Consider the following 14,699-nt stretch of genomic DNA (forward strand, 5'->3'; position numbering starts at 1 on the left):
TCAAAAAGGATTCCCAAACTAAACGATGGAGGAGAATCACTGGAAATAAGAGAACGGCATGGGGCGAGGGGTGGGCAGAAAAGCAAAGGAGAAACTGCAGGAGGGCAGAGTACATCACTTCTGTGATGCCCAGACACACGTGCGCATTTAATGGGAACAACCTGATTTGCCTGTAAGACAGACTGAGCCTCAGAATTCTTAACCTGGGTTTCAATCACATGACAAAACTGAAGACTTTAACAAGGAAGATCTGCGAAGTGGAAGGCAGGGAGTGGATCTTCCAGTTATTATCCTTGCATTTCAAACTCCTGTTTTAGACTGAAAGAGAAGAGGGAACATGTCAGGATATAGTTTTTGGCCTAAGAATTCTCTTATAAAAAACTTGATTCCAAAACACACACGCACCCCAATGTTCACAGAAGCACTAATTTACAATAGCCAAGATATAGAAACAACCTAAGTGTCCACTGACAGATGAATGGATAAAGCAGATATGGTGCATATATACAGTGAAATACTACTCAGTCATAAAAAAGAAGGAATGAAATTATGCGATCTGGATGGACCAGCTGGATAGACCAAGAGACTCATACTAAATTAGACAAAGACAAGTATCATATGATATCACTTATATGTGGAATAAAAAATATGACACAAATAAAAACTTATTTACAAAAAAGAAACAGACTCACAGATCTAGAAAACAAACATGGTTACTAGAGGGGAAGGGAGTTGGGGGAGGACAAATCAGAAGTTTGGGATTAGCAGTTACAAACTACTATATATAAAATAAATAACCAACAAGGTCCACTGTATAGAACAGGGAACTATAGTCAATAGTTTGTAACAAACTGTAATGGAAAAAATACAAAAAAGGAATATATTAACATGTAACTGAATCACTTTGCTGTATACCTGAAACTAACACAACATTGTAAATTAACCATATTTCTATTTTTAAAAAGTTACAAAAATAATAATAATTTTCTGAGAGCCCAATTCACTCCTTTAAAAATGTTTCTATTGAGTTGTAATGTGCATCTTAAGTGCACAGCTTAAATTTTACACATGAGGGCCCGCAAGCGTCACCACCACCCAGAGGAAGGTTTGCAAGGCTCCCTGACGCCCCACGTGCCTCTCCTGCTTTCCACGTGATTGCTATCCCGACTTCCACCTTCTCTTTATTAAGATAACAAAAATGAACAGGGGCAGGGTGTTTGGGAGAGAATGGACACATGTATACGTACGGCTTAGTCCCTTCACTGTTCACCTAACACAACCACAACGTTGTTAATCAGCTATACCCCGATACAAAATAGAGTTTAAAGTTTGAGGGAAAAAAATATGAAAAGTACTTAAGGGAAAAAAAAAAATTAAGATTGGGGTGCAGAAGAGAGAAAAACCAGCCCTACCTTTTCAAGTAAGCATGCACATTCCCAAAGCCATGGTACTTGGCTAAGTACACGAGCACCCCAGTCGCACACCGCCCATCTCGCTGCCGACAAAAGCTGCAGTTGCAGATCCCGCGACACGGTGGGCAGTGCCAGTTCTGAAGGAGAAGCATGAAAAGGCACCATTATGCCAAACCTTACCACCCCTTACTTATCTACTCCTGTTTAACCTCCAAGGTGGGTGTCATCAATTGCATTCAGATCTTTTTTATTACTATTAAAGAAACAAAAAAACATAATGTGGTTAATGCATCACTTCCCTTGGGAAATCCCACAGAAAAAGTCACACAACCACTACCAGTACAGGAACTAGAGAACGGACCTGCCCTAAACGGCCAGGTCCCGAGTGCTCCGCAAGCGCTCACAGCTGTCCAGTACCGACACTATGAACTCCTCTGCCTTTCAACTCCAAGAGCTCAATCTCTCTCTGCCCCTATCAGCTCACAGCTGACCCTGGAGCCTACAGGATCACCCCTTCAAGGCCCTTACTGGGTCAAGCAGAGCATCCCTGACTTCTTCACCGTAACGGTTTCGAAGGCAGGGGCCACAGAATTGACCTCGAACGCCCCAGCACTCTGGGTTTCTGCAGTTTGTCTTGGTATCGATAGTCTTCTGGCGGCACTGATGACAAGTTGACCCCTGCAAATAAGAAGAAAAATAGAAACACTACTCTTTGTAGAGAAAATCTTAAAGTCATTCTCCGGGAATCCCCCGGCAGCCTGGTGGTTAGGACTCTGTGCTTTTACTGCTGAGGACAAGCCTCACAACCAAAAAAAAAAAAAAGAAAGAGAAATTTGACTACAAAAAAAAATATTAAAAGGAAAAAAAAAGAATGTCCTTTTTTGTGGGTAGTCTGACCTTTTCTCTTTGAATCCTACCTCACATCTATATACACACGTATACACCAGGCCATGAAAAGTATTGAGCATGGTGATTCCATTCAACTGGCAGATGCAACAGTTAATGCTATCAAAACTATCTCAAGAAAAGATCTTACGCAAAAGAAAGCTTGCCCAAATCTTGTTTGTCTTTAGCATACCACCATATCCTTAGCAGAGAAGGCAATGGCAACCCACTCCAGTACTTTTGCCTGGCAAATCCCATGGACAGAGGAGTCTGGTGGGCTGCAGTCCATGGGGTCGCTAGGAGTCGGACACCACTGAGCGACTTCACTCTCACTTTTCACTTTCATGCACTGGAGAAGGAAATGGCAACCCACTCCAGTGTTCTTGCCTGGAGGATCCCAGGGATGGGGGAGCCTGGTGGGCTGCCGTCTATGTGGTCACACAGAGTCGGACACGACTGAAGTGACTTAGCAGCAGCAGCAGCATATCCTCAGCACCTATCTATGTAGGCACACATTAACAGCTACTTAGGCTGAATGAAATCAATTTCTAAATTGAGAAAAGACTTAATGCTACTGAAGATTTACCTAAGCAACTACTACTACTGCAAACTTACTAACCAGGCTAAATCCCAAGGATGCTACAAAATTCTCTTTTCTTACATGAAAAAAATACCCAGGCACACATCCCATGCGCTAAGACCATTAGAACATGAGCAAAATGCCTCTCACAGACGGGGACATGTACAGACATTATTTAGAGGCTCTGACCAATGAACGGTTATAGATCTTCTCTCGGGAGTTGCTGCAGATGTTCTCCAGCTCTTCCTCCGTGATTTCGTCCACCGGGCGAACGACATGGGGAAGGGTCATGGGTCCGGGGCGACGACCTCGGGGCATGTCATCTTCCTGCATAACGAGAATCAAGGAACAGCGTCCTTCCTGGCTCGCTTTCCCCAGCTCTGACTCTTAGACCTTTGCTTTGTCACTCCTTCACAGAGAACTCAACCTGGAAATCAGTCTTGGAACTTACGGAGAAAGGGGATTTACTGAGGATCACAGAACAAGATTACTGAAACAACTCCTATAATTAAGAAAAGCCCAAGAAAACTTTTTAATTCTCTTGCCTGCTACCAAGAGCCAGTAAAACAAGCTGATGTGACCTTAGCCATTGTGGACGGTTTGAGAAGGCCATTTAATACAGATCCTTGGGGACCGCCCTGGTGGTCCAGTGGCTGAGACTCCACATTCCCAACGCAGGGGGCCCAGGTTCAGTCCCTGGTCAGGGAGCTAGATCCCACATGCTGCCACTCGGAGTTTGCATGCCACAGCCAAATTAATTAATTGATTTTTTTAAGTTAAAAACATACATGGATCATTGGTGTCGAAATTGTATGTGCCCCCATCCTCTGTCCATGATCCCTGGACCCACAGAAGATGACAAACAGAGGAGCAGGCGCAAAAGCAGAGAACTCACATTCATGTAGCCAACCATGGGCTTCCTCTTCCTCACCAGCATGTACTTGTCTTCCTCCTCCTCCTCCTCCTCCTCCTCTGTGGGCAGGGCCATGAGTGACCCAAGGACCCGGGACCTAGACCTTGTGAGCGGACGAGCTCTCCGCTCAGGATTTCTCCTGCAGGCGACACCTGGAAATGTGCGCCTCCTCGGGGTCTTTGGACGCTGAAACACAGAGGATGGACCCACTTATTCCAAAATGACAAGCGGCAGCTTCTCCTGCGGCAGGTTTTCCCAGAAGTAAAAGGAATGCTCCACTTGCCATTTTCCTTCATCCTTTGTGTAATGCATGGGAAATGAGCCCAGACATAATACAGCCATTGAAATTCAGCTTCTGTAACACCAAGCCCAGTTTCTCTCAAACTCAGGGATGACCTGTTTATTCTTGATTTGATAAAGATGTAAGGAAAAATTCTTGTTTTCTTAAAAAAAAAAAAAAAAACCTTTTCTACAATATCTCTTAAGTAGCACAAGCTTAGCTCCTTGGAATACAATCACATATATTAGGCCATGACTTGGTTTAAGAAATCGTTTCTTCTTTTTTTCTCATTCTCAGATTTTAAAAAGACAGATTACCATGCCAGGTAGAAATGTTCCAAGGGCTGGAGTTACAGAAAAAACAACTTGCGATTTTTCTTCCCTATCCCTGAGGGACTTAGTTTATTTGAGTGGGAGGGAGAGAAATAACCAATCAAAAGGCATTTGAGGAACTACTCTGACAGTTCAGTGCTTAAGACTCCATGTTTCCACTGCAGGGAGTGTGTGTTCAATCCCTCGTGCGAGAACTAGGATCTCACATGATATGCAGTGCAGCCAAAAAAGGGGGGTGATTTGAGCATGGGGTAGAGGGCCCACACCTGGCCTGGGGTGCAAGGAAGAGGTCCCAGAGATCTTTTAGACTTCCTCTATCGCCTCTGTCTACAAGATCACACAAAATAACAAAATCGGACTTTAAACTATCACAACACCTCAGACCTACCCCAAACACCATTCTACACACAAATATTTATACTTACTGAACTGGGGCCCGGCAGGGAACGCCTTCCAGGGAAGGAGCCAGGGAAGCTTTCTAATTCTGACATGAGTTTTGCAAGCTAGAAAGGGAGGAAATTAAACAGAAATTATTGGTTTACAGTAACTGCTGTAAACAAGCAAATTCTAGAAATCACAGCAGCGCGACTCAGAGTTTGCTTCCCCTGTACATTTCCCAAAACTTTCACAGACTGAAAAAACAGAAAAGTTAGAAAAGGGAAAGAAATACATGTTAAAGCATATGTGATGACGTTTTCAGAGCTACGTGGAAAACAGTTCTTAGGACACGGATATAAGCAACAAGTGGCTTAGAGAAATGCTGGGAAGGGTCATCAGTTCTGACACCTTCAAAGTCAGACACCTACCATTGCTTTGTTTTGCTTTATATTTAAAGCCCTTTTCTCCAAGAAATTCATGCCACTTTCATCTTCCGAGTCAGAATTGGAATCGGTCACAGAATTCTCTGGGGGTTCAGAGGGCACTGTTCTTTTGTTGGCTGCTCCCCTGGTGCTTCGAGTGGGAAACTTCATGGCCACGCGGAGAGGTCCCGACCGCGTGCACTGACTGCGGGTCCGACAGCCCTCGAGGTCCGCCTGCAGCCTCTGGTCCATCAGAACAAGTGAGTCGTTAATGACTTGCTGACTGTCACACAGTCTGCAAGAGTGTGACTACACAATGCCTTTGGAACAAAAGACACTTGCAAATACATTTGCATTGAACGCTTTAATTGTCAAGTTTAACTGGCGGCTCTGAGTAACAAAATCAGGAATTACCAGTAAACACAACAACCTGAGGGCCAATTAACTAGGAGCTTTCCTGGGACACACTGTACTAAGCCACAGTCACAGCCTCTAGGACGGTGGTTCTGAGTCATTTTTTAAACTGAAAAATCCCAGCTTCTTTTTCCACTTCTTTAAAAAATAGAATCGATGTATTTTAAAAGAATTCCCCTAGAAACAAATATATGTTCTCTCATGACTTCCATACTTATGGTAGTATTAAACTATATTAAAGACGTCTCAATGCTCTAATCTACTTTTTAAAAAACTGTAGCAAAATATACATAACATAAAATTTACCCCTTTAACCATTTGTTTTAATTTTTATTGGAGTATAGTTAATTTACAATGTTGTTACTCTTCAACCATTCTTAAGTGTACAGTTGAGTGACATTAAATAGGCTCCATGTTTAGCAACGATTATCACCACCATCCATCTCCAGAAATTTTTCATCTTCATAAACTAAAACTCTATACTTATTAAACAATTACTCCCCCAGAACTCCTGGCAAGCGTCATTCTACATTCTGTCTCTATGAATCTGACTACCTCTCTCGAAATCTCAAGGACAGAAGAGCCTGGCAGGCTACAGGCCACGGGGTCACAAGAGTCAGACATAACTTAGCAACTAAACAACATTAACAACAACTCTCTAATCCATTTTGTGTAAGCATAAAATTTTTTAAATTTCAGATTCCAAAAGGAATGTTTCCATCATTTAAAATGTATTAATGTTGGCCACCGGGGAAAATCAGAATCATGAGATATCACTTTCCACCTACTAGCAGAGCCAAATAAACAAGTATGGCAAGGATGTGGAAAAACCAGAACCTGCAAACCCTGGGAGGAGTGTAAAATGGGGCAGCCACTTTGGAACAGTCTGGCAGTTCCTCAAAAGGTTAAACATAGAGACTGTATGACTCAGCAATTCTACTCTTGGGTATATATATACTCAGGTGTGTATATCCACACAAACACTTGCACATGAATGTTCACAACAGCATCATTCAAAATAGCCAAAAGGTGCCAACAACTCAAACATCCATCAGCTGATGAATGGATACATAAAACGTGATATAGTCTGAATATTTATAGCTGAGTATTATTCAGCAATAAAAAGATACAAAGTAATGACACACGGAAGAACCTCAGGAACATCATGCTAAGTGAAGTCGCAATCGACCACATATTGTTTGGTTCCATTTATATGAAATGCCTAGAACAGGCAAACCTAGGAGAGGAAATAGACTGGTGGTTGCCAGGAACTGAGGGTGCTGGGAAAGGATGCGAAGTGACTGCTGATGGGAACAGGGTTTCTTTTTGGGGTGATGAAAACATTCTGAAATTGATTGTGGTGATTGTTGAAAACAAACTTACAAAAAAGAGAGAAGTAAAAAATACCACCCATAAAGTCCCAAAATGGAAGAAGCGTTTTTTAACATTTCAACAAACTCATTGCTTTTTATAACCTTTATGTTATTTTTAGTGTGCAGATTGAGAGAACATAAAATGACAAAAAAACTTTTACAAATCCTTAAGCCTTTTAATCGATTGGCATTTTCTCAGTCGCAACAAACAGCATCTACAAAGAACTGAAACACTGCCCAGAAATGAATCAGGCTATAGACAATGTTTGAGTCATACCCAGATTCAGAGAGCAGTGCTGCCAATAACTCCAATACGCACTGATTCAGATCAGCATCACCTCTTAAGAGAAAACATTACACTATCATGAAGTTACGTCATGATAAAACACTCCCTGGCCAGATGTTCTCACTTATATCAGCGCCGCCCAACTGTGGTCCCAGGCAGTGGACCCGTGTCAGACCACAATGAGCTGAGGAGCATGCACCCGAAACACACTTCCTTTGTCGAGAAAGTGTTGCTAAGAGGAAAACATGCACAGAAGTCAACAGCGTGCTCAGATAAGAGTGGGACTGAGGCGCATCCTTGGCAGCAGCGTCCTGAGCAGGACAATAGAGGTTAAAGGTAAGACAGCAGGCGTAAGAAAAGCCAGCGAAGGAGCAAGAGCAGAAGCAGGCAGGGCCCTAACTGTCATCACCTGCACTCAAGCTCCTGCATGTGAGTTATCACAGGCTTTCCAGGTCCAGGTATAGATTCACTATGGGAAGCAACATTTACTGAAGGCCTTCTCTATGTCAGGCCCTGGTCTGGGCACTTAAATGTCACTGGAGCTCATCTTGAGGACATCTCTGCTTCCTCTGATTGGGCTTCCTTTCTGTGGCCACAGAAATCTGCATGCTGGCCAATTGTTTCTTACAAGTTTCTAAGATTTTCAGAGACTACAAAAATCCTTAAGCCTTACTATTAGAATTACATTAGCAAAAAACTGCTTTAAGACATGAAGAAAATACTCAAAACTTTCTTAAAAGATCAACAAAACCTTCTGGCATGACTAAAATGAAAATCATAAGGAAAAAAAATTTTTAAGCAAGTATGTCATGCCTCTAAATGTACCTTATTGCTTGATATTGGTGAAATTCTCAAACTCACCATTCCATCCTGTATCTCACTCTCTGAGAAACCGCAAAACGATTCATCATCAGAGTCGCCATGAAAAATACTGGCCAGTTCGTTAGTGACATCTGGCCTTGATTTCTGTAAAAATCCACAATGGTCTAACACATCTTGCACCTCACTTTCTGAAAAGCCGCAGAAAGATTCATTATCAGAGTCCTCATAAAAAACATTTGCCAGTTCTTCACTGATATCTGACCTGAATTTAGGTTTCTGTAAAATAAATAAATAAATGTGGTTGTGCATTTTTTTTTTCCTTTTTGAAGAACCAATTTTCCGTAAACCGTGCAGAGAGCAAATCACATTTACAAGTGCACTACAAGAGAATAGCTTTTGTTACAAAGAAAAATGGTTCAGAGGTTTACAAATGATTTCTGAGTTGTTATGGCAAATCATCAGGCATGTTAGGTTAGGCGACATTTCAAAAGGATAGAATAAGTAGCTAATCTACCTCCAACAATTACTACCTAGAACCACAGCAAAAAGTGAAATGAAATTACAGTGCATACTGTATTTTCGTAACAGCTGTATAGAAATGTAGGCAAAAAGCAAGCAGTTTTAATCATGCACAAAGCATTTGGGGCATTTTGAGCACTGCAGACTCCATTCTGTTTATTCTCAGGCAGCACTTACTGTGTTTGCAAAATTATCAGAAGCAAAGCTGTCACAACTGTCATCAGAGGATGACGGGGTTTCCATGGAAATCAACTTCACATATCTGAATTTCTTGAAGTTCTTCTTGGCTCTGCAATCCTTTTGCTGCAAACGGAAACGGCCATACTATTAAATGGGATGCTTGCTGCAGAATCTAAAGAAAGGTATCATTTTTCAGTTGAGTAGGTTCAAACAGCGCAGAGGAGGTATGTCCATTTCTTATATCCTACAAAGAAAAAGGAGGGTTTGCAATTGCTACAAAATTTTCCAAAATCAGGTAAAATCCTAAAGAGATCCCTTTGAGGGAACACTGGTATCAATTTATTCAAATACCTGTGGAATTACCCTTTAACCCACCTTAAAAACTCCCAAACTCTTAACATTATACTGAGCTCCCAAGGCGTTAAATGCTAAACTGCTAAAATCTGCCCTTTAAAAAAAAAAAGAAAGAAATTAGACTGTACTTCAAAAGTATAAAATGGTAGAGTGATTTCTTTCCCTCAGCCAAAATCAAGCTAATGAGGTCTTTCTAAGTAAGCTTTGGGCTCTGTACTGTGATGCTAATTTCTCAAACCTCAAATCCTGGGCAGCACCTCTACTTCAAGAGGGCAGACTTTCAAACAGCCCTTGTGCCAATCAGGAGGGGAACAGTGATTTCTGCACAAGTCTTTACAAATCAAATATATCAACCCAGTGAACAAATGAACAAGAACCAAGTTAAAGGTCAGTCTTCCAAACTCAGGTAGAATGCCCAATTCCACTTCAGGGCTCTATTAGGCTGGCCATTCAGCTCTTTCTGTAGTTTCATTGCTGCACAAGTCTTAAGTTTTTACAAGCCCTTTTATTAGACACATATGCCCTATGGATATGAAAATGCTTCTTTCCTGCCTGGCACCAATCATTAGAATATGCAACTGACATCTACTTCATGTAAAAAAGATAGTAGTTTCTACCATTTCCTCATATTTAATAATAAGAGATTTTTTAAATGTTGTGCAGTCGCTAAGTCGTGTCCAACTCTTTGCAACCCATCAAATGCAGCACGCCAGGCTTCCCTGTGCTTCCCTACCTCCCAGAGTTTGCTCAAACTCATCATGTCCATTGAGTCAGTGATGTTATCTGTCTCATCCCCCACCATGCCCTTCTCCTCCTCTTGCCCTGAATCTTTCCCACCATCAGAGTCTTTTCCAGTGAGTTGGCTCTTTGCACCAGTTGGCCAAAGTACTGGAGCTTCAGTATCAGTCTTTCCAATGAATATCATTACTGTTGTATTACTTCCTATATTTCTCATATCTGAAATATGGCCATGGACTAACAGAAGTGACTCCATACACTGAAAACTTTAAGAAGGCAAGTTCTGCTATGGGTCCTGCAAAATAATGCCAAGACGTGAGGTGTAGGGGGAACATAACTTTCTGATCTTCTTTCTACACCTAACGTTACACATTTCTCTTGAAAATAAAATTATTTTCATGATGGTGGAACCCAACCACCCAGTCAGTGCTTCTCAACAGACTCCATTCAATCATCTTAGGAAGTTTTAGTCTTGTCCTTTTAAAAATCATGAAAATGTGATAATAGGTAGGTCTCAGAAAGTCCCTATTTTCCAGATGAACAAATTAAAAGTACCAGGTAGGTGAAATTAGATTGCCCAAGATCACAGGGCTGGAAGGAGTCTGCAGTCTCCTAAAATAGCTGTGCTCCTCACACTGCTGCTGGAATTATCACCATTTCCGGTGGCTCAAAGGAAAAGAATCCTCCCGCAATGCAGGAGCCCTGGGTGGGGGTTCAATCCCTGGGGAGGAAAGATCCCCTAGAGGAGGGCATGGCAACCCACTCCAGTATTCTTGCCTGGAAACTCCATGGACAGAGGAGCCTGGTGGGCTACAGTCCATAGGGTCGCAAAGAGTCAGACAGGACTGAAGCAACTTATTAGCACGCCCGCTCTCCCGCAATCATCAATCTACCTGCCTGCAGTCAGAGGCACAAGACTGCCTCAAGGTAGGTATTCTATTGGAAGCTTTCAGGGAAATAATTGCTGGGCTGGGCGTTAACGAGTCAGCACATGCGAAGTTAGTTAACAGGCAAATGTATGCTTGGAGAATAAGACAGAAAGAAGCAACACAAATGGTCATGGACTTTCCTGGCAGGTAGGTAATAAATACCATTCAACAGGTTTTTTTAATTTTTTCTGCCAGGCACTAAGCAATTCCTTGCAACAAAGGTGGAAACTGAGGCGTAGAGTTGTGAAACAGATTATTCAAGTCCCATGATGGCTCAAATTTGAACCCAGGGACGTCAGATTCCAGGTCCTGCTACATGTGGTTTTCTTCATCCTGAAAGCCAATGTCAAGGTCCATTCAGGAAGAGGTATCTCTGAAACTACGCCCCCAACACGCCCTCTCCAACCCACTCCCGGAGTACCCCAGCCCCCTCACGTGGGCCCCTTACCCCTGCTATTTATTTTAAGCTTGTCATTTTCTTCCTCTTCACCCAACCCCCCACCCTCTAACCTCTCCTGGGGCAGACCCTCCGTTCCGGTTTCCGTTAGAGTAAACAGTAACGTTCCATGTTCCATTCAGGGCTCCGTCCTGTTGCTGCAAGAAAGGCTGGGGGATGGGGAAGGGAATGGCAAACGAGCAAATGGTCGGCAAACCGATGAGACCACCATTGCACTAATCACCTCCTGTGACCGTAAGTGCTCTCTCAAGTGTGGGCAGCCCAAGTTCTAAAGAGAGAGGTTTTCAAGACCTTTAAACTCCCAAGCCATCAACTTTCAGCAGTTAGATGCGCCTGCCAGCACGGCCAAGGGAAAAACAAGCAGGAAGCCAGCGCCCAGGAGGATGCGTTACCAGACATTCATCCTCCCTGGGCTGCGCACGGGAAAGGTCCGGGAGGCTGCAGGGCAGCACCCTCCTCCACGTCCCGCTCCCCTCTGCGCCCCGCGGGCAGGGTTCGGACCAGCAGACACAATGGGGGACCGGTCCGCCCCTGCTGCCCGCAGCACACGTGTGCCTCGGACGCACGTGGCCTTGAGCTCCCCCAGGCTGCAAAGCATCCTGCAAACCTCAAACCTCACAACTCTCTGACCGCCCGCGCGCCGGGTGTCACGCCCGCTGGACACAGTGCCTAGTCTCCAAAATACCCCCAAGTGCACAAAATCTGGGGCTTGCCTAAACGGGTGCCGCCCAGGACTGCCACCCGTTGATAAGGGCACTCCGCCGGCGAAGTTGGAGGGGTCAGCCCGCCCCCAGCACCCACCGCGCCCATCCCGCGCCTTAGCCCGTCCAGCCTCACCCGCGCGCGGCGAGCGTCCATGCTGGCGGCCGGCGCTGGAGCGGGGAGAGCTGAGCAGCCGCGCGCGCCGCCGTCCCACAGCGCAGGAGCCGGAGCCCTAGCCGCGCGGGCCGGCGGGCGGGGTGTGCAGAGCCGGGGCCGGAGGGGCGGGGCGGGGCCGACTTTCCCGCGTTGAGGCTCAGGTCCTGCCAGCTTTGGTAACGGCCCACCCGCGCAAGACCCACTCGGCCCCGAGAAAAAAGCAGCCCTTCCAGATGCGCTAAAGTCCAGTAATGGTCTTGCAGTCCGCTAAGATCCGCCTTGGAAAATTACTGCCTTGGAAGCTCCGGGACCTCTCTCTTTACATAGCTGCACGGTCCCTACAGAATGGCGCGAAAATGGGTCAAATTGCCCCGGGGATAGCAGTCTAATTTGCATGAATTCTGGGGCTGGGGTGGGGAAGCGGGAGACAGGGGGTAATGGAGAGCGGTGCCAGCCTCCGCACTTAGCACTTTCCCTGAGGCGTGCGGTTTACGTTATTTAAAATAAAAATCAAAGACTGGAGCACGAACTCCCAACAGCCCAGACACTGTCCCACGATATAGCTAGCACCTCTTATCTGGTAACCACACCATTATCTAAAGTAATAAAATGAGCTAAATCCCTTATCTTTCTTTCTAGAAAGCACGGGAAGTTCTTTTACATAAGACTTGTGATTTTTAAATAAGAAAGGTCTGATGTTAGTTAAGACTTAACTATGGGATAATAAAGTCTAGAGATTATAGAAGAATAGAAGCTAAAGACTGTAATAATGTGATTTGGGGCTCCTTTCTTCTGTCAAAATTTGTAATCACTTAAGTCAGAAAGAACTTGAGATTTTTCATGGCCCTTTGAATCGAACCTGACATTACAACGAGATCAAGTGTGAAGCTTTAAAACAAATGTATGTAGAGAGTAAGAAAAAAAAGTTGCTTTGAGAAGAAAAAGTTAAATAAATTGGATTGCTTTAAAAGAGGCTAATTGTAATCTTAGATTTTAAAACAAATGCTTGAAATGAAACATCAGTTTTCTCCTTCCCAACTTCTCTTGGGAATACTTCTTTGCAGGAAGAGATGAACATACTGCTTCCTCTCTGGGTGTACTGAAGACAAAAGCTTGTGAACAAGACGTAAGAGAATGTGGATTGGAAAAATTGGAGGGGACTTGCTCAGAGTCTTCCTGCTCCGTGGTCACTGTGCCACAGTGCCAGGGACAAAGAACTCCTGGTCTGGAAGGTAGGCGCCGAGAGGTTGTTGGTCTGTCCTTCAAAATTCCTTGGCAGTAGTGGGCCCTCGATAAATATTTGTTGAGTAAATAAATGACTGCATGAATGGTGAATGAACTAAAATTGTCCTTAGTGCTGTGTCCTTGGAAATGCAATCTGTGCCACTAAAATCAAACATGAGAATTTGGAATTGCTAAACTAAGGACGGGAAAGATTAAGTCACTTTGCCTACTGGTTCTGGAAAGGAGGGCTTTCCTTGTGGCTCAGTTGGTAAAGAATCTGCTTAGTCCTCCAGGGGCACTATAATATAGTTTACATTATTTTTTTGGGTTAAGATCACTGGGCTATTCTTTTTAGTAATCAGGAAAATGCAAATGAAAACATAGTTTCACTCAGACTGACAAAAAAATTTAAAGCCTGTTAAGACCATGTGTTGGTAAGGATATGAGGAAATCCCTGCAACAATGTTATCAGTGTAAATGTTTCACTTTGGAGAGCAATTCAGGAATGTTCAGCAAAACCACTTACAGGTATATACTCTAAAACAAAGTTTTTCACACTGTGAGTTAGAACCCATTGGCAAATTTTGAAATCAATTTCATGGGTTGCAACTAGCATATTTTCTTTCTTTTTGAAATAGAATTTTAAAAATAAGAGTAGTATATTGTTTCCTGAAACTCTTGTGCCTGTCTGTGTGTATGCTGTATAAAATGTGCACTCCTTATTGTGCTTCACCATCAACAAGTTTCCAAGACACTGTCCAGGAGAAGGTGCATTGAGGCTTGTACTGGTGCTCCCTTGTTTGTTCAGCTGAGGCTTGCCAATATCTGTAACACTAGGCACTTTTCTGAGAACTAGGGCATAAAGCCCAGGGAGTTTACATTCTAGTGGAGGAGCGGAACTAAACAATAAGATGATTTCAGATGTGATCACTTCTGAGAAGAAACTGTTAGTTGCTTAGTAGTGTCCAACTCTTCGTGACCTCATGGACTATAGCCCACCAGGTTCCTCTGTCCATGGAATTCTCCAGGCAAACGTACTGAAGTGGGTTGCCATTTCCTCCTCCAGGGGATCTTCCCAACCCAGGGATCAAACCCAAGTCTTCTGCATTGCTGGCAGATTTATTACCATCTGAGCTATCAGGGAAGCAGAGAGCAGAATAAAGGGATAGGAAAGAAAAGAGGTACCAATTCAGATAATAGAAACAGGAAAGGAGGTGTTATCTGATCAAAAACCCAAATAAAGACAAGGGAGGGGAACTTCAGTGGCTGAGACTCCACGCTTGCAAAGCAGAAGACCCGGATTCGATCCCAGGGAACTAGATCACACATACCACAACTAAAGA

At 43.7% G+C, this 14,699-nt stretch overlaps 1 protein-coding gene across 2 annotated transcripts; it reads right to left on the minus strand.

Moving 5' to 3' along the window:
- Positions 1–212: 212 nt before the first annotated feature.
- Positions 213–12,132, minus strand: CDCA7 (cell division cycle associated 7). Of its 2 annotated transcripts, XM_068969359.1 has the most exons (10): positions 12,112–12,132; positions 8,794–8,919; positions 8,137–8,373; positions 5,209–5,445; positions 4,828–4,905; positions 3,773–3,976; positions 3,067–3,204; positions 1,941–2,090; positions 1,413–1,549; positions 213–318 (listed from the first exon to the last, which is right to left on the minus strand). In XM_068969359.1, the coding sequence occupies exons 1-10, from the start codon at positions 12,130–12,132 to the stop codon at positions 288–290; spliced, it is 1,359 nt and encodes a 452-aa protein (XP_068825460.1). In that variant the 3' UTR covers positions 213–287. The 2 variants fall into 2 exon arrangements, with proteins under 2 accessions (XP_068825460.1, XP_068825461.1); XM_068969360.1 differs by lacking the exon at positions 8,137–8,373.
- Between the last annotated feature and the right edge of the window lie 2,567 nt (positions 12,133–14,699).

Source organism: Capricornis sumatraensis, chromosome 3 (assembly GCF_032405125.1).
Source record: "Capricornis sumatraensis isolate serow.1 chromosome 3, serow.2, whole genome shotgun sequence".
Lineage (NCBI taxonomy): Eukaryota > Metazoa > Chordata > Mammalia > Artiodactyla > Bovidae > Capricornis > Capricornis sumatraensis.